The 19239-nt window shown below is 40.2% G+C and overlaps 1 protein-coding gene across 6 annotated transcripts in view; it reads right to left on the minus strand.

Moving 5' to 3' along the window:
• Positions 1–13919, minus strand: part of CNKSR2 (connector enhancer of kinase suppressor of Ras 2) — a 224684-nt gene extending 210765 nt beyond the window's left edge. For all 6 annotated transcript variants that reach the window (XM_062600533.1, XM_062600526.1, XM_062600518.1 and 3 more), the window contains exon 1: positions 13856–13919. In XM_062600533.1, coding sequence (XP_062456517.1) covers positions 13856–13919 — 64 coding nt within the window. The remainder of the gene's footprint in view (positions 1–13855) is intronic.
• Between the last annotated feature and the right edge of the window lie 5320 nt (positions 13920–19239).

Below are 19239 nucleotides of genomic sequence, written 5' to 3' on the forward strand. Positions count from 1 at the left end.
AGGGGAACTAGGGCACTTTCCTGCAATACTGAAGGTGGTGAGCAGCCACTTTACCTACTACTGAAACGCAGGAAACTCCAAAGTAACAAAAAACAGTATTACAAGAGAAGATACAGAGAGTACAGTACCACAGAGGAAAAAAAGTTGGTTGTATAGAGTACCATTTCTGGAATTTTGTTCATACTGGAGAAGGAAAAAATTCTTACAAAATGATATGTAGGTTTTTTTAATGACTTTCAGTAATGAGTATATAACTTTTGTTTTAGACAAAGGTTGGTGCTTCTAGCAGCAGTGTAGCTAGTAGCCATAACAATATGTTACTACTTTGCATAATGGCTACCTAATTTCAGCATTTTTTGCTGAAATGTAGTTTTTGCTTACTTGGAAAGCATTCCCATATTACTGAATTTATAGCTTATTCTTTGTTACTACTTTGTTTCTAGTTTTGTTTTATCAATATAAGTGCAATATTTGCTCATTAGCGATATCGCGTGGCTCCCGAGTCAAACATTTGCTTTATACAAGCAGTTTTGAAAAAAGGTTATAGACACATTCTGAAAAAAAAAGACAAAATAATGCAACCAAAAATAAAAAGTGACTGAGAACATGTGTGTATGCATGGCACCTCCTTTTCCAGCTTTACTTAAAGTACTGCACTTTCTGTGTCGTATACGTGCATCCTAATATCCTGCTCCCACTTTCTCTTGTGTTTCAGGCTATGCAGAGGGGTTACACTCAGCTCCTCTTTTCCCCCAAGGGCCAGGAAACACACCTGAAGTGCCAAAGTACCCTCTCCACAGATTATTAGCAGAGGAGTTACTTTGCATGGAACCATGGAAAAATTGATATGCTTAAAGACAGAAATCAGAAGCCTGCATTTAAGACTGCATTCATCAAAAGCCACTTTTAATCTTTTAGAGTGTGATTGCACAGAGTTTTATCTGATCAAGTTAGCATGGAGCCAGACCCATCCTTGTCTCCAAATGCTGTCCTGCCTATGCCACATATTTTTCACCTCTCATTTGTGCCAGCCTGGGTGCACCAGACACACACACGTACCCAGGATGTTCACATGTTACAATGCCCAAAGTATTTAACAGCAAAGGGAAACTGTATGCTCTAAGCCCTTGTTCCTGGGAGTATTAAAAGGTTCTGGATAAAATGAAAAACAAGAATATAGACAGCCTCAAAAGCAAAGCTAAGAATCCAAGACTCCCCCTTGCCTTGAATGGGGATTCACTGGGCAGCTGTTTCCCATTTTTAAAGTGGTTTGGGGAACAAAGATTACAAGATATTGTATGAATGTAGGATTGTTCCCCTTCAGCTCAAAATAAGTCATTGTTCTAGGATGGGAAACTGTGGTTTCTCAAAAGACAAACATCTCTTCTAGCCTGTTTCATTAAACTGGCAAAAGAAAATTTAATTCAAATTAAGAAAATTTGTATTTAGATAGATCCATTGGAGAAAAACAATTGATATTTATGTATTGTTGCCACTTTGCACTCATTACAGGGGCTAATGTTTTGCAAGACACATCTTTTAAACCTTACTAAGCTTATTATTTACTATCTCCTGACAAGCATGACTTCATTTCAAGAGCTGGCACACATCCCATTGTGAGAATCTAATCTTTAATAACATATCCTAATTACACATGCACATTTAATGCTAAAAACAAAAGCTAAAATTCAAAACTAAACAAAAAAACATTCATTTGACTAAACAAACCAATTGGATTAGAAAGCATAGAGCAAACTTGAAGTCACATATGCCTCAGCAAAAAATCATTAAGGGAAGGAAAATAAAAACACTAAAAAGCCAGGCAGACAACTCTTTATAGCTGGCCTTATGCGACCTCAGTGCACTCCTAGCTAGTTTACTTCCCATCTGTCATATGATAATAACTTTAAAAGGAATTCATCAAAAGTTCACTCAAGTCAATTGTCCTTATGGTGTTTATCACATGAAAGCAGGATGTGTTCTTCTAGAGGATCCACACATGTATTTATTTTTCTCAACAATAATGGTTGGTTTTTAATGGATTTGTGCTGTCCCACAACAGCAACACAAAACCTTAAAACAGTAAGCAGTGAAACAAGAACAAATGACCTCCTGCAATTTAAATACCTAATCACAATACTAAAAAAACTACAGCATCTATTTACTCATTTTTAAATTACCATAACCTGCTAGCCATTTTCTTTCTAGAAAGTACACTCTATGACATCCTACATTACTAAGATGATTTGAACTAAAAAACCTTTGTGAACTGCCTCAATACTATCAAAGATTTTCTTTAACAAAACAAAAGTAAATTAGATCTATTTGTAGTTTTAGGAACGATTTTGTTGATTTAAACTAAACTCTGACACACATCAGTCTTTTCCTTCAGAGGCTGTAGTTCATTTTAATTCTTCCATGAGATGAATTTTGACTTTATAAGATTTACCAGTACAGTATTCTGCACGAAATTTCTTTCAGTATTTTAGAGCAATGCAAGAGAGAGTACAGGCTTAAGATTTACAGTTTTAATTCTAAGGATAAATAGAACTGTCTGCTTTTAAGTCAATTATCTATAATATGTAAAAGATAGGCCACATTACTAAACATGTATAAAGTGAGGACATCTAAGGAAATGACAAGACAACATTACATTTCTTAGATGTTATTCAATTCTGCCTCTGTTAGTTCAACTGATTTCATACATATGTATTAAGGAGTCATGAGCAAGTCCATTTTTCGTTTAAATCTAAAATGTCACCATTCTCACCACAGTCTGCAATATATTATCAGCTGAAGAACAAATGTTTCACAAAGAAAGAGTTTTTTATTTATTTTATATGGGGCTGAACAGCAACGTTTTTATTCTGCTTTATCTTTTTCAATTAGAAGACTAATTTTTGTTTAATTTTTGTTTCCTTAAAGGAATATGTCCCTCAATGAGGTTGTATTTTCAACTATCCTGCTATACCCATCAGCACCTGTTTTTCTAAACAGCAGTTTATCTTTGCACTGATACGCAAAGTTGAAAAACGGTCAGGACACAGTATTTTCCAAACTCAAGTCCCTGTTCCACAATCCATTGCATTCAGATGCTCAGACAACCATACCACCACCCCCTATGTCAGAAAACTGATAAAATCCTGTGATCTGATAACAACAGAAGAGGCAGTAACTAATTGCCCAGTCTGTTCACGTTCACTCATTCATATCTCATTAGCATTAGTTACCTCCAGTTCATAATGGAGCAGTTCAGTGTGGCTGACAGGGAGCTGAAGGACGATGGTTAGGACGAAGGACCAGCTAAACCAAATGATGTCCAAGTAAGTAACAGGAAAAACTTCTATCAACCATAGCAGAACAAACAAAAGATCTGTGAGCTTTCTATGCACTAACTTTGTAAAATTTTGGTAAGTGACGATTTACCTTTAGCCTTCCACAACAAAATTCATTTTTATTCTCCTAGTGAATAATACATACATCCTATAATATTTGGGGAATATTTTTGTAGAAAAGTGATGTTTAATCTTGCACAAAGTTTTTTTTTTTTTTTTTTTTTTTTTTTTTTTTTTTTTTCCCAAGATGTCTATACTTGTAAGAGCATTTTCCAATACTGAGATTTCCATTAAGGAGATGAATAGAATTCCATCATTAGCTATGCCATAACTGTTTAGCTTTCTTATTTAAGCCAAGGTAATTATCAGGAACATCAAATTCTTTATTAAAAAAAAAAAAAAAAAAGGAACACAAGGGAACGTGTTAATTGTAGGAACACAGAAGTTTTATGTATAAGCATCTTACTTTCTAGAGTTGCTTAGGGTAGCTCCCCGATAATTCATGCATGCATTCAAATGCTATGCTAGTAATGTAATTTGCTAAATCAGACATTTAAAGCAATGTTTTGAAAGCTATGCAGTATCTGGTCCTTTTTAAAAAAAATGACTTTGCTATCCAGGAGCTCTGTCTTATATATGATTTTTTTTTTGTATTTTTCTTACGAGAAACTGTCCTCCTTCCTTCAGTGTTCACGTTGGCACTTAAATGGAAATTTCTTGTGTGCAATGATTATGCTTCCAGGCGTAACCTCTCTCTTTCTCTCTCTCTTTCTCTCTCAAATCCACACACAGAGCATGACAAATTATTCACACTACACTGTGCTCTTGGACTCAATTATCAGGGTTCCAGAAATAGGCTTTTGACCATAGACTGCATTAAATAGCTAAGATCCATATAGTTTAAAATAATGGCTAAAGTAATGAAGAATATGTCTGATCTGAAAGACTAGTACACAACAGTGAAATTACTGATCACAGTGACTTTTCAAAAGGACTTGTGGGGCACAACATTCAAGACTACAAGGCACAAAGACAGATTTAAGAAACAGTAAGTCTTTGCATTTTAGATTAAATCAACAGGAAGACCACAATATTTGAACACGGCAATAAACACCTCTCTGAAAAGCAGTAATGACTACTTCATCATGGTGCAATTGCAGACAGTTTTGGAAACAAAAAAGCAAACAGACTACGAAAATAAAAGCACACTAACAGATCTGCAATTTTTTTAGATCAGCTCTAACACAAGTTAAAAAAAAAAAAAAAAAAAAAAAAAAAAGCACCATGCCTGGTCTCTTAAGAGAGCTGGAGACAGAGAGCCAGAGCTTTACCCGTGACAATAAGGGAGTAATAAGTCATCTAGCAGTCAGCCAGCGCTTCATACACAAGGGGTATTTTTGGATCCTGCAGCTAACTCAGACTAAGAAAAGATTTGCTCTTTGTTTGGTTTTTAACGGGTTTACACAAAGCAAAATGTATGTGTGCAAGAGCTGACTGCACACAGTCTAAGTTATTTCTTCAGAGGGCAACTTCAGGTTTGCATGCAACAAGCACCTGCACCACTATTTCTTGAAAATCTGAAACAAAACAAGAGCCAGCACTGCACCCTGCCTTACCAGTCACAGGAAAGCTAGCCAAAATATCAGCTGTGTAAAAGCAATGAAGGAAACTATGCAGCAATTAAAGAAAGTAAGGAAGGCGCATGCCAGTCACATACCAATGAAATGAATCCAGTTACGCAGACTTTAATTTTTCAAATGGGATTTAATCGGGGCCCTAGTGTTAGCTTTCCTACACCTTTGAAGAATGCCAGTGGACCTTCAGCAACCACACCTGGGGGTTGAGATTTCAGGTTCACGTCTCCCTGAAAACATTACGCTCGCTTTCAATTCCTATGCAAGGTTTCTATGTTGACTCAGAGGAAAGAATGCCACCTAGTGCAATGCTCGCACAGCATTAAATGCCCCACCTATATTTACCTGGCCACACTGTGCAGCGGAATATTTTTTTCACCTTTTTACTGGCATGAAGATTATCAGGAGAGAAGGAAAAGAGAAAAGGAGGGGAGGTTGGAGAAGAAGATCCTCTTTTAAAATAGGTCATTTCCAGCTGTATCTATGGGCAACTGGTGGATCTGGCCAAACTAAATATAAATTTTTATAAAGTTTAACAAAACCAGGATTATTACAAACTTCTGCACTGCTAAAGACCATGCTCTGTGGGAGGTAAGAGCCCTTTCAAGGGAACCTAGTGGACATCTTAGCAGGATCCATGCATATGTCTATCCTGTTACCCAAAAGAGGGCCAAAGAGGTCCCCTTCTTGGGGGGCCAAAGAGGTCCCGGTACCAACCTCCAGCTGACACACGCCGTTAGCTCCCACCACAACACTCCTCCGTACCATTTCAGCCTGCTCACACTGGATGAGCTTGTTCCACAGGGAACACCAGCCTGAACAGCGTAGGCATGATCCAGCCAGTGCCACCCAGTCTCCAGAGACTGACCTCCTATTTAAAACCCACATGGCTACAACACACCTGACTACATTTTTTTTTCTCCCCAAGGTGATTTTGGCCATTTCTGGGATTCATGAGGACCCATCAGCCTGTCATCTGTAGTTACATGAAAATGGCTCACACACTTGCATAGTTCAACTGCACGTGCACCGAGTGCCCATGCAGCACATCTGCGGTGGTTTCTGCCCTGGCTTTCCCAGATGGAAATATGGTGTCCCCACGTGCCAATCCAGACTCTGGTAAAACCTTATGAGCAGGGTTTCTGCAGCACTCACAACCTAAAAATTCATCACTACCAAGCAGAAGGTCCTTTTCCATTTAAATCAATGGATACTTGATGTGAGTCTTAAACCATTTATTTAAAAAATCTATTTTAACATTTAATTTAAAGACTCAATTTATTCTCAGCAAGTTTTTGCCCTCTTCTTTATAGAACAGAAGAGGTATAATACAGAACTACAGCACTTCACATCCCACTATATTAAAATAATGTATTTCAGTTGAATACAGTTTAATTACAGCTTACTCTGGTATGCTCATATATTAATTAACAGTTTACTTGGAAATTCCCACCATATGGTATGGTAGCAGATGTTAAATATGTAAGGCCAAACACTTTAAAATTACTCTCCTAAACACTTCATCCGAGGTACCAAGTGCCCTAAATTTCTACCTGTGGGGGGAAAAAAAAAAAAAAAAAAAAAAAAAAAGGAAATGCTGAATACCCTGCAAGATCATGTCCACAAACACAACTATTTTCTCAAAGATAATGTTATTTGGCAGCTAAGCACAACAAAAAGGGCTAAGTTTTCAATCCTCCAATACATTAAAATGAGTTGATATACAGCCAGTGGAGAATTTGCTGCAAAATTCCCTGCACCAGAAACCTCCAGGAAAAGTTCCCTTTTTCTTCTGGGTGTTTTCTAATCCTCATCTACGGTGAGGGAGGAAGGTATGCATGAGCGTACATTTGCATAGCGCTCCGGGTCGTGGGTGCAACAACAGATCAGATCACTGGTGCCTCCCAGCACCTCATCCTTTGTTGCAGGGAAAGAGCATTACCAGGAGAAGCAGAGCCTTGCTGCTGCACAGTCACCTGTTTCATATCTCAGAGTGAGCATCCTGCTCAGGCCAGCTGTCCTACAACTGGGCTCCCCGCTCAGTGCTGCAATTAGGTTCATGTGGTAGTTGCTTCTCTATACATTTTGAATACCTCGGGGGCCAAAGGTAGGGCCCCAAAACATTTCCTTTTTGAAAAATACAACTGATTTCCATCTCCATACTTCATCTTTTTAGAAAAAGAAGATGCATCTGAAAAGATGGAAGAGAGGAATGAAGAAATGTGATATTTCATAGTTTCCCTACATGGCCCTTCCAGAATGATATATTTTTAATATTTGGGAATCCTTATTCTACAGCATTTGTCTTGATAACTATTCAGCTTGTAAACTGCACCATGTTTCATTAAATAAACTATTTTAGTAGTAAGTAGGATATTAGTATAATTTTGCTTTATTTGGAAGTAGAATTCTAAAACTAGTTTATTCTGCTAAAGGATAAGCATTTGCTAATAGTGATCATCAGTATGATTATCCTCTGACCTAATTTAGAAATGGTAACCTCTTGCAAAAGAAACAACAACTACATAGAATAGAAATCTGAAGAACAAACTTTCTCCTTGTTGCATATCTTTGAATGCAAGCACAAAGAATTTTCTCAAAAAACAACTTTGTCCTAATCCTTTTGAGATCAGTAACAAATACTACTACTTGGATCTGATAAATGCAGTACAATCAAATCCTACATTAACTTTACTGAAACTGAATGGTTATCTACACTTCTGAGGATCAGACAGAAAGGCTGGACCATTTGTCAATTTGGATTTTAAAAAATAAAAGTTCCTGGTTTATTATCAGAACACTAAAAGACAACTAGCAGCAAGGATTCTATGTGTGTATGTATGTATATATATATATATATATATTTCAAAACTCTCATCTGAAAAGTGATCTGGTTTATACCTCTGCTTTGAAAAAAAATTCTTGACAACCATTAACCAGAAGAGGCATTTGTAAACTGCTTGGTTTAATTCTGCAGTGTGCAAATAAATCTGAATAAGATCAGAATATGGAACTTCATTGAAATGTTGCAAAAAAAAAAAAAAAAACACTGGAGAAAACATATTGTGAGGCCATATTTAAACTAACAGATGTTTCAGAAACAGAACAATATGTTCAAACAAAAGAAAGGTGTAAAGGGGCAGCATTAAAGAGGTTCACAACTAGCCTGTTAATTTTGGTAGTGAACAAGACCACCTCATCAAGGAAAGCTCCCTCCCTTAAAGATTATTAATTTAGGAATGAATTTTCATGTTATGTTTAAAATTTGGCTGTATGAATTATGTGCAGAGTGGCTGCTTATGTGATATTGCCTTTGCTATGGCAACAACAGAGTTGTTAGGCATTGTCACATTTGAGTTTCAACTTCAGGTTTTTTTCTCTGCTGATAAGCAGTGCTACCAAAGTACTTAATCAGAAACTGGATGCTCCAAAACAGATAACTGTAACTGATGGGGTGGCTATTGATACTATTAAAATTCCTGATGTCACACAAGTACATCACAAAAGTGAGACAGATTCACAGAAAAAAATAAATAAGCTAAAGAGAGATGTCTTACGGTGCTGCTTATATGATGGTTTTGAAATTGGAGTCTTTAAAACAAAGGTTTGGAATAGTACACTTCGACTCTTGACTACCAGTCTTTGTACAAACCCCTCCCTCCAAAAAAATCCTCACTATGTCTTCCTGAAATTCTTATTGCTCTGTTACAGGTGGAATAATAATGAGCTATAAATGAAAAAGATTTTCAGGAGTTCACCATAGTTAAGCCCAAAATATGGTCCTATTTCATATTTTTTTACCCATAGCTTTTCTTGCTAGGTATAACAGTAAGACTCATACCTCAATTTAATGGCATCACTTAAAATCTAAAGGAGTACTATACGTATTCTCTGATAGTACAGAATTTTGGTTTACTTTTCTTGGAAAAAAAATGTTTTAGTGCTGAAAAAAAAATGTAAAATACCCAATCTATAGCATACATGGCACTTAATGGTGACTAGTCAAGTTGATGACTACTCTGCAGCTCGTCAGCCATCTACATAACCTTCTCAAGGGACAAAAGTTTTGGAATAAAAGTATTTTTATTCTTACTTATTAAATATCCAGGTTTTGTTTCCTAGAGACAACTCTGTCATTTGCACATTACTTCTAATTCTCACACTTGTTAAGGCATCTGCTCCCCCCCCCCAAAAAAAAAAAAAAGGAAAGAAAGAAAGAAAGGAAAGTAGCTTAAAAGAGCATATTAACTCAATAAATTATTGAAAACTGAGAAAAAAAGATAAATGTGAAAGCCTGAAGTAAGGCATATGCATATGTGCAAGTGCACATCATCACTACCATAAGTCAGATGCTCATATGCTTTTGTGGCACTACAGTGCATCCTAGAAAAGGTTCTCTTCTGAAGTCAATATGTAATAGAGACTTAGATAAAGCCAGGAAAAAAAAAAAAAAAAAAAAAAAAAAAAGAAAGAAAAAGGAAAAGCTTTGCTAGTAGGACTGATAGTGACCCTAAATACAGTCATTCTCACTGTTGTCTACACAAACCCATCAGCTACATCCCAGAGCAGCAGAGGGCTTGGTGCCTTTGCTGATGAGCTTCCCTGTTGCTACCTGATAGTTCAGGAGCTCCAGTAGGATCTACATCCTGCCACCAAAGTCACAGTGCTCTGCATAAGCAGGGGCAGGTGTAAAAGGGTCCCCATAACAATATGTCTTGATTATTATTATTAAAATAATATTAAGCGTTAGAGCCTTTCCTTTCAGAGCATTTCCACAAACATTAGCATTTTCTTGAAGAACATATAATGCCAGTTACACTAACTCAAGCATGGTTGTCAGCAGCCAAGGATGACACTATTGCAAACTTATATTGTTCTGAAAATGCACATGAATCTCTGTTCATGATGAGTAGACAGAACCTCAGTTCTTAAAACCATGCAATATTAAATCAGCTAAATGGGGAGTTTTCCCACTCTGCTTTCAATTTGCTAGCATATTCTCTTTTCTCGGTCATTCTAAATCTGTATATCCTTCTAAATGCTAGTAAACAGGATTTGGATAGGCAAAAAAAGCCCACACTCCTTAGCATTAGAACCCTTTAGAGCAATTCCATGCCTCAGATTTCAACTCCTTCAATGCCTGCCATTACAGTCATTAAATATTCACTTTATGAAGTGTCATTTAGCAAATGGAAAACAAATAGTTAAGCTTCATTAGATAAAGTAATTTAGATTTTTCCAGGTGGACTACATTTTTAACCAGACTGCCATTTTGAGAATGGCACTGAACTGAAACTAGAATACTGTTAAAAGTGTTAAGTCCTTATCGAACGGAAGCCCTTAGAAATAACTCAAAAAGAATAAATAAAATAGAGTCAATTACTTTACAAACGCCAGGAAATTTTTAATTGTGTGTCTTGCTTTTGAGTTTTCAGAGGATCTCAGAAATGAGACATATCTGACAGGTCCCCTACATAAGACAGCGAAAGCCATGACGTTCAATGGTGATTGCCTATGCAACACGCTAATGTCTTACAGCACCACAGTGGAATCCATATATGTCCTCAAAAGGAAAGGCAGCGGAGTTGATTGGCATAGTTTCAGATCGCTGATCCATGCAGGGCCTTTAAAATTAGTGCTAAATATACAAAAAAGCAAAATAATACACAATTTGAATCCACCTCAATATTCATTTTATCCTCCATGTACAATATGCAATCCCATGTGAGAGAAGAGCTAATCTAACTGCTGTTTTTTTCAGCTCTGTGACAGTTAATTCACTGTAGGTGGGTTCACTTTAAAATATACAAAAATTCATCTGCTAGTGCAGGTTCTGTTTCTTTGGGGAGGGCTTAACATTTTCAATTATAAATTTTTGATTAATATTGGATACTTTAGTCTGGAACTTCTTATTGTATAGATTTTCATGGATAAAAATTTAGACAGCAACTTATTTGCCAAACCAATTCCATACACACCTCTGTATATGAGCAGAGTTAAGAGTCCTTACACCATTAAAGGATTCATAAACCAACTGTGTATATTAAGCAAACAAAAAATGAAAATCTATTTGAGAGACTCTATTTACTCATACGAATACCCATGGGTCTTGAGCCTGCTCCTTATCCAGCCATCCAACTGGAAGCTCGGCACTTTTAGATAACACTTTCAAGTTGGAAAGCTTTTCTCACCTTTATTCCTTACATGTTTAATATTAGGCCCAATTCTTTATCATGGAGCTGAACAAAATGCTACTGATGTTATGGCTCTTTCACCTAAATAAAGAATTCCAGACAGGGATTTATTGCAAATGTTCAGGTTGTACCAGCAAGACCATCACAAAAACACTGAGAGCAATAAAATCTAAAGTGTTTCATTTCCCCTTACTTTCAGATAACTGTAAACAATGTTAAACAGTAGGATTTTCCTTTTTCAAAAAAGACTTTGCTTTGAACATTGAAATTTGTTCAGAAGAATGCCTTTAAAGCGGTACTCTTAGCAGACGTATTACATAATGTAGCACTTACTTAAAGCAAGAGGTTAAAACCAAGTTCAGCATTTAGAAATCAGTAAAACAACCCCAGTAACTCAGCAAAATATTCTAGTAGTTTAATGTAGTTTATGCAGATGAGGATTGACTTCTATTAATGCAAAGATCACTAATGCACTCACTCCAAAGTTCTCATAAGAAGCATATATTCATGCTTTACTCATTTATCTATCTTGGATACGTCTTAAATTTTAAAACACACAGCTATTTTTGAGACTTTCTGTAATTTTGGGGAAATAGTGTATTTAAAGCAGTGGAAGAATCTTCTTTTTGCACGGATTTCAAGATCAGTGTTCTGCAATACTTCAGACAATAAGCAAGGAAAATTAAGTTTCCTCCATCCGCTACAGCCCTTCCTTCCAAACTTTGCAAGTTAGTATCCATTAGGTAGAACAAGATCTGCATACGACTGCTAATCTTACTGATTTCTAGACTCAATTTTTGGATCTATATTGGCTATCTAGGTGTTTCTCCTTGAACAAACAGTTCTAGTCAAAGGCAGGTGCTTTAGCTCTTTGCCTGTCATTCTAAATGAAGTTTCATTTGCAATTCAGAATATAAAATGAAGAAATGAAGCTTGAAGCAAAATATATCTGTTTGCTCAGTAAAAATGGAAGTAGTTCAGAGAAGCAATTAAGCATTCTCACCAAAACATACAGTTTAAACACTTGAAAGAAAGCTTTATAACCAAAAATTTAGGAGAGAATGCAATAATTTATTTTTCCTAAACTTCAGATAATTATTTTTAAAAACAGATCTGCAGGTCTGTGGATCTGCAGGTTTCCAATTACAAAGAGTTAAATAGCCTCATAATTTTAATACTATATTTTATCTAGCAAGCCTGTCATTTTTAAAAAATTGATTTCTTATTGATGCAAAATATCAAAGAGAGTATGTAGCATATTTCAGTTGTCATTTATTAAAAAATATTTGCTTTATTACATTTTTGAAGGGTTTTAAAAATGCAGTATCTACAAATTCATTAGTTTTCTGCATTCCCAAAATATGGAGGAGTATCTCAACATCAATTGGAAATAACTCCTACACATTTTTTTTAGAAGTAAAAATGTTGAAAGTTAAATAATGGTAATAAAACATTCTAAAGTGCAAAGTAGCTTGCTTTTAGTATGGATCACCTGCAGTTTTTTATTTAACATTTGCCAAGATAAACCATCACTTTTTTTTAATTCTATGGATTGAGGGTGCTTCAGAAGCAGCAAAACTCAATATGTTACCAAACATAATTATAACTTGATGGCTATAAATGCCAGGATGGAATAACTGAAAACATATGCTATATGCCTGAAATTTTAAGGATGGTGAAAGTGTCACATTAGTAGCATGCAGCATGTTGTAAGGAACTCCCACAATGTTGCAGTTGTTCAAAAGTTGTATCCATCCGGTCAGTCTATCTTTATAAAAAGATACATAATACTAGATGGTGATTTACTCTAAACACAGCTGCAGCCTATGTTAGAGGTAATAATAAAAAAAAAACTTTTTAAATTACAATTTTAAAGCCACACCTGTGTCTGCTGAATAACACAAAAATATTCCCAAAAGCCTAATTTTTATTCTCACTGGGCTTTATTTTGGGGAAGGGAGAAGAGGACAGGTGAGGAACCAGCAGAAGCGGTATCAGGAGATGCTAGTCCAGTACACGCTTCCAGGTTAATGTAAATAACGGCTCGCTAAGTCGTGACCTGTAGGATTTAAGGACCCAAGTCTGGCCAGCCTTGGTGCCCTCCGAAGAAGGAAAGGAGCTGGAGCGGGAGCACCGGAACGAGGAACCCGTCTGACGGCGGGGCCATGGGCTCTGCAGGGCGGGGGTAGAAAAGCTGCTCGCCCCCCCCCCCCCCCCAAAAGGCTCCGGCCCGGCCCGGCCCGGCTCGGCCCGCTCGGCCCTGGTGCCAGCCGCCGCCCTCAACTTTTACGTCGCTTTTGGGGGCAAATCGGCCCCGTCTCCACACCGCGGCGCCCGCCCGCGCCCCGGCCCCCGCAGCTCCCCCACACACCCCGGCGCCTCCGGCCCCTCCGGCCGTCGGTGGCCGCTCCCGCTCCGCGCTCAGCTCCGCGATCCACTCCGCGCCCGCGGGCCCACGGGGGACCCCGCGGCCCCGCGCAGGCTGCGCCGGGCACTGCTCCGCTCGGCCCGACGGCGCGGACCGACGGCCTCCTTCATCCCTGCCCACAAAAGCGCGCCCCAGACAAAACGCGCGGAGAGATGGCGGTGCCGGGGGGTGAGGAGGGGCGAGGCGCCGTCGCGGAGGGCGCCGCGGAGCTCTCCGCACCTGCGGAGGGGAGATGCGGGAGGGGCACGGCGCAGCCCCGCTCACCTTTCATCCAGTCGACGACTTGGCTCGGCGACCACTTGCTCACGGGCTCCATAATGAGGGCCATGGGGGCTGCGCGGGGCGGCGCAGGGGTCAGCCGGTGCCGAGCCGTGCTGTGCCGAGCCGAGCCCTGCCGTGCCGCGGCGGGCGCCTCGGGGCCGCTCTCGGCCGAGCCGCGAGGCTGCCCCGGAGCCGAGCCGAGCCGAGCCGAGCCGAGCCCGCCGGCGGAGGGGAGGAGAAAGCCGCTAAATCCCCGTTTGCCTCCGCTCCGCTGCGTGCCGCGCCGCGCCGTGCCGCTCGCTCGCCGCCTCTGTGCGTCTCTGGGGATTTCAGTTCATGTTGCCGGCTCGGAGGGGAGGAGGAGGAGGAGGAAGAGGAGGAGGAGGAGGAAGGGGGGAGGAGGCGGCTGCACGCTCCGACGCCTCCCGCCCCCGCAGAGCCGCGGGCGGGCGGCGGCGGCGGCTCCCGGCCCCGCCGGCAGGTCCCCAGCGGCGGCGGCGGCGCGGCTCAGCGCGGCGGCTCCCGCGCGTGTCCCCGGCCGCGGCGGCCGGGCGTGTGGCTTTTTCTCCCGGCGGAAATGACGAGGCGGCTCCTGCCACCCGAAAATATCTCCAAGTGCAATGGGAAGCGACACCCGAAGGCCGCCCGGGGCGGGGGGAAGCGGGAGGCGAGATGAGTCGCAAGGTGCCTGCTGCGGGGAGGGACCGCTGGCGGCGGCAGCGCCGAGCACCTGCTACCGCTGGCGGCGGCCCTCGGCGGCTGCCCCGTCCGCGGGGGCAGCAGGGGGCTGCCAAGCCAGCGCGGCTGAGCTGGTGAGGGATGTGTGTGTGTGTTGGGGGGGGGGTCTTTATTTTATCCCTCCCTTTCAGAGGAGCATCTCTTAGTGGTTGGAAAGGTAATTTTTTTTGAGAAAAGCCAGAGTGTTGAAGGGCTGGGATGGTCGGTCCCGCCAGGATGGTGGATGGGATGGTGGGCGCCCAGGATGGAGGCCTCGATGTCAGGCTGCTGTCTTGCCTGCTTCTCCCAGGCTGGGTAACAGGGCACGACAGGGTGAGGAAAACTGGAAAAAAAAAAAAAAAAAAGGCAGAATCAGGGCAAGAATCGGGCAGTGCTGGAGAGGAGAGGGCACTGTGTAAAGCCCCTCTGTCTGTCCCCAGAGCTGCACCCCCGAGGAGAGCAGATCTTCCCCTTGGTGCATGTCCCCAGGCTGCATGGTCCTCAGGGTCCTCAGGACTTGGCCTGGGGGTGATTCCCACACACCCGACACCACAGCGTCCGTTCCTATGACTCCCTGCTGAAAGCAGAGGTGTTCCTCCTGTGGTGACGAAGAGGTGTTTTCCCAGGACCCCCTTCGAAGAGTTGCTGCTCTGAGGGGGTGGCGGTCCTCCCCGAGCTCCAGTCTGTGGATAAATACTGCTAACGGGTATTTTCCTGCTTCTAATTTGGCCGATGCAGGGTTTCACTCGCATTTGCATTCCCTCGGCTTCCCCTGCCGAGGCTGAGAGACCGTATAGATGTTCCCTCTGATTGCGTCGGCTGCACAACGCCAGCTGCTGATGCTGACATTTAATATCTGTAAGTGAGAAAAAAAGAGGCTTCCCTCAACCCTGAAGCAGCAACACTGATGGCACTGATGGTAATGACACAGGCTCTCCTGTTTCGGTATGTGGGAGTATGCAGTACTAGCAGCGAGGGCCGTAATGCGCTCATGGAGGTAGCAGCAGCCGCCCCTAGAGACCCAGGGAGAGTGTCCCTGCTGTCACCTGTAGCAGCGTTATTGACACCTGACCCTCACTTTCAAGGTTTTATTTGTAGTTTATCAGAAATAGAAACTTCTTTTTAATGAGAAGAGGGATTTCAATGCTGCACCTCTCCTAGAATTTGGCTCTAGACACATGTCTTCTGTGCCATGTTCCTGCCAGTGTACTGACTCTGCAGTTCACTTCTAAGAAGGTTTCATTACCTAAAGCCACTGCAACAATAAGCAGCCCTTGCAAATTAAGGTTGACCTTTTTTTTTTCCTTATGAAAGGTTTGAAAGGTATGTGAGATCCTTATACACAAGGCTGTTGTTAAAAGCTGTGTCATAACTTTAATTAGAAACTACTATTTTGAAAGGCTTAGAAATAAACAGCCAAGATCAGACTGAAACCTGGCATATAATTTATAACACCATTCTCATTGTGTTGAAAAGTTCTTCATGGGTGAGGAGAAGGCAAATAAATTCTGAATATGTATATACAAGGTTATATAAAGTCCTATAGTTCCTAATTACAGAATAACCACAATTCCTATAGTTTTCCAGAGTAATTTGTACCTAGAGCTAGTTTCTGAATAAAACATCTGTAGTCCATTATTTTAGCAGTGGTCAGTATCTATTCCTTTAAAGCCTCTGTATAGTACTTTAACAAATTGTGGAGCAGTAAAAGGAAGCTTACTGCTTTACTTCAATAAACAGCTGATGTGTTGAAGCACGGTATCTAATTACCTTTATTGTTATTTTCATTGAGCGTAGCACTCTTGTAAATACTATGCTATATCCCACAACTTTACTCATGCAAATATTCTTATTTCAGTCTCACTGAAAACTGTTGGCTTGGCTAAAGTGAGGAGGATTTGGCCTATTATGAGCAATCATAAAGTTATCCAGCCATAGCATTTAACTTGGTGACCTATTACAGAAATGAATTCTATAGTCAAGACAAGTTTTTTTTTTTTTTTTAATTTGCTCTAAACTTATTGCTGCCAGATTTTATTATTGTTCTCTCTTTCGAGGATAAGGAGTCAAAAGAAGAGCTGAGTGACTTTTCATGCTGACTTTCTTAAACTAAAGCGTCTTACCAAAATGTCTTAACTAAAGACTTTCTGATGTTTTCATCTTCCTGTTTTGTGGCCCTCATCTTACAGACTCACCTGCATGTGTCAAGTCTTTTATATAAAATACATGGGACAGGCTTCTGCACAGATGCTAAACAGCAGAATTATGGCCTAACTCCTGTTTTATAATTACTCTGGTGCATATAATGCATTAAAAATTACTGGTTTTTTTATTTTAAATATGTATTTACTTACATGTCTTTATTAGGTAACTCTGTTTATTCTGTAGTAAGTGCAAAAGTAGACATAAAATCCAATATGCAAAAACAAATTGAAAGAACAGGAATGGGTTTAAACTTGAAGTACAAGCCTGAACCCAGAAGACTTTTCTACTTCGACCTGTTCTCCACACATCCATAGACATGGACAGCCCAAGGAATAAGTCTGGGCACACAGCACTCCCTGGAGCAGCCTGCAAGCTCACAGGGGAAGGGGCTGCCCTCTTGTTTGGCAATGGTAGGCTGCCAAAACCAAAACTCCCCAGAGTCCTGCTTAATAACTGGCAATAATGGCTGCTTCTGCAATACAAATTGTGCGAAGAGTGTTCATATGCTATCTAGTCGATAGGACAGTTTCCAGAGCAGAGTGCTACTCAGCCTGTGTCATGGTGGCAGGGTTAGATCCGAACTCCAGCACTGGTATGTTGAGCACCTGTGGTAAGTAAACCTTTACCTACCCTCAATTTTTATGCAGAGAACAGAAATTCTCCCCTTTTTCTATCTCCATTTTATGTTTTTATCTAGCTGGAAGGAAGCAACAAAAAGCAAAAGGTAAGAGTAAGCACTGGTTTTATTTACATGAATCCAGGCTCTATAGTGGCTACAAGTGATAGATATAAGCATACTCCCAGGTTTCCAAGAAACATCACAGATCTTCTACTTTAGGGTCTCTAAAAAACATGCAAAAAATGCTAGTAATGATAAGCTGAAATCCTGCCCTGAACTCAGGGAAAAGAATTCATCTTTTGAAAGATATTGTTTCAGGCACTGTCCATAGAAACAAATCCTTCTAGGGGAAGGGTGTTGAAAACAAGCAGAAAACTAATAGTAATTAATATCGGGATCTAATAAGCCCACTTGACTACTACTACAACAACAACAACAACAACAAAGCTGAAAAAACTGTTATTTATTTCAAGTCAAAAAACCTTGTATTCTAATAAGAAATAAATTCCTGATTTTTACAAGGCATACATTAGGGGGCTTTTTTCTCTATTTGATAAGAACTGACCTTGTCCATCCATAGTTCTCAACACACACTGCAAGTATCTGGTTTGGATCTTGTACCCATATTACTATAGAAAATATTTTATTCCACCTCTTGGGACAATGTGTAAAGCAAGTTGTTACTCTCCTTGAATAAAGACACTGGGTTTGTTCCTTACTGAGGAGGATTGCCATCTGTCTGCTTTTCCCTGGAGTCTTTTTGCCTTCACAGTCTTGTCTGAGCTGATTTCTACCAAATGCAAGGTTTGCTGTTCCTGCCAGGGCAGGAGTTGTCCAAGGAGAAGTGGGAATGACAGTGGAGGATAACACTAAATTGTTGTGGTGCCAGGGGACCATAGGCACGCAGAGGAGGAGGAGGAGGAGGAGGAGGGATGGGGGACTGGTGGTGGCAGATGCAGCAGTGCTCCCCAGGGAGACAGAGCAAGAGGTGCAAAAGGTAGCAAGCCTCTCAGGCAGGACAGTTTGGAGACATTTGGAGGTTAAGAAGACAACAGCATTTTATTTTGAGACTATGTCTATATCTCTTTACTTCTTCATTTCTCACCAGTCATGTCCATCAACCTACTTGAAAGCACAAGTATGGTAGAATAGTATTTCCAAGACACGTCTTGTCCTTTGGGTATATGTCTTTCCTCCCTGATGGCTTAATTTGACATAAATATGTTTTTTTTGTGTGTGTGTGAAATTGATATTGTTTTAGTATAATCAGAAATACAAATCATAATCCCCAAGGATGTTTGATAATTTAAAGTATTGAGAACTCTGTTAATGCCATTAAGAGATTAGAAATTAGATTAAAGGTGGCTAAAGGGTAAAAATTCAAGGACTTCAAACACCTTTTATAATACAAGGGATCTTACAAAATGAACAGACTGAGAATTTCCTGAGGAAATTCCTATCATTTTAATTAGGTTTCTTCATTAAAAAGACAAAAAGAAAAAAAAAAAAAAAGAAATTGTTCTGTATACAGTTTGAGTCCTATCACCTTTCTTAAACAGTGGGCTCAAGTAATTGCCTACTGAGACTTCCTCTCTCCCCAGGTTTATATGGAAACACTAAGGCTTAATAGATTTTTAAGATCAGGAGGGACCATCCTGATCGTATGACTTGTCCTCTTACTTTAACACTAGCCAAAGAATTTTGTCCAGTGTTTCCTGCAGTGAGGGGAATTATCTTTTCTCTGGTTATATGTCTTATTTGCACTAAATTGTATCCAGTTCTCATTTCCTCCCATATAGAGTAAAATCACTGGTTTATTTTGTCACTGGAAAGAATAGAAATTGAT

Source organism: Rhea pennata, chromosome 1, assembly GCF_028389875.1.
Source record: "Rhea pennata isolate bPtePen1 chromosome 1, bPtePen1.pri, whole genome shotgun sequence".
Classification (NCBI taxonomy): Eukaryota; Metazoa; Chordata; class Aves; order Rheiformes; family Rheidae; genus Rhea; species Rhea pennata.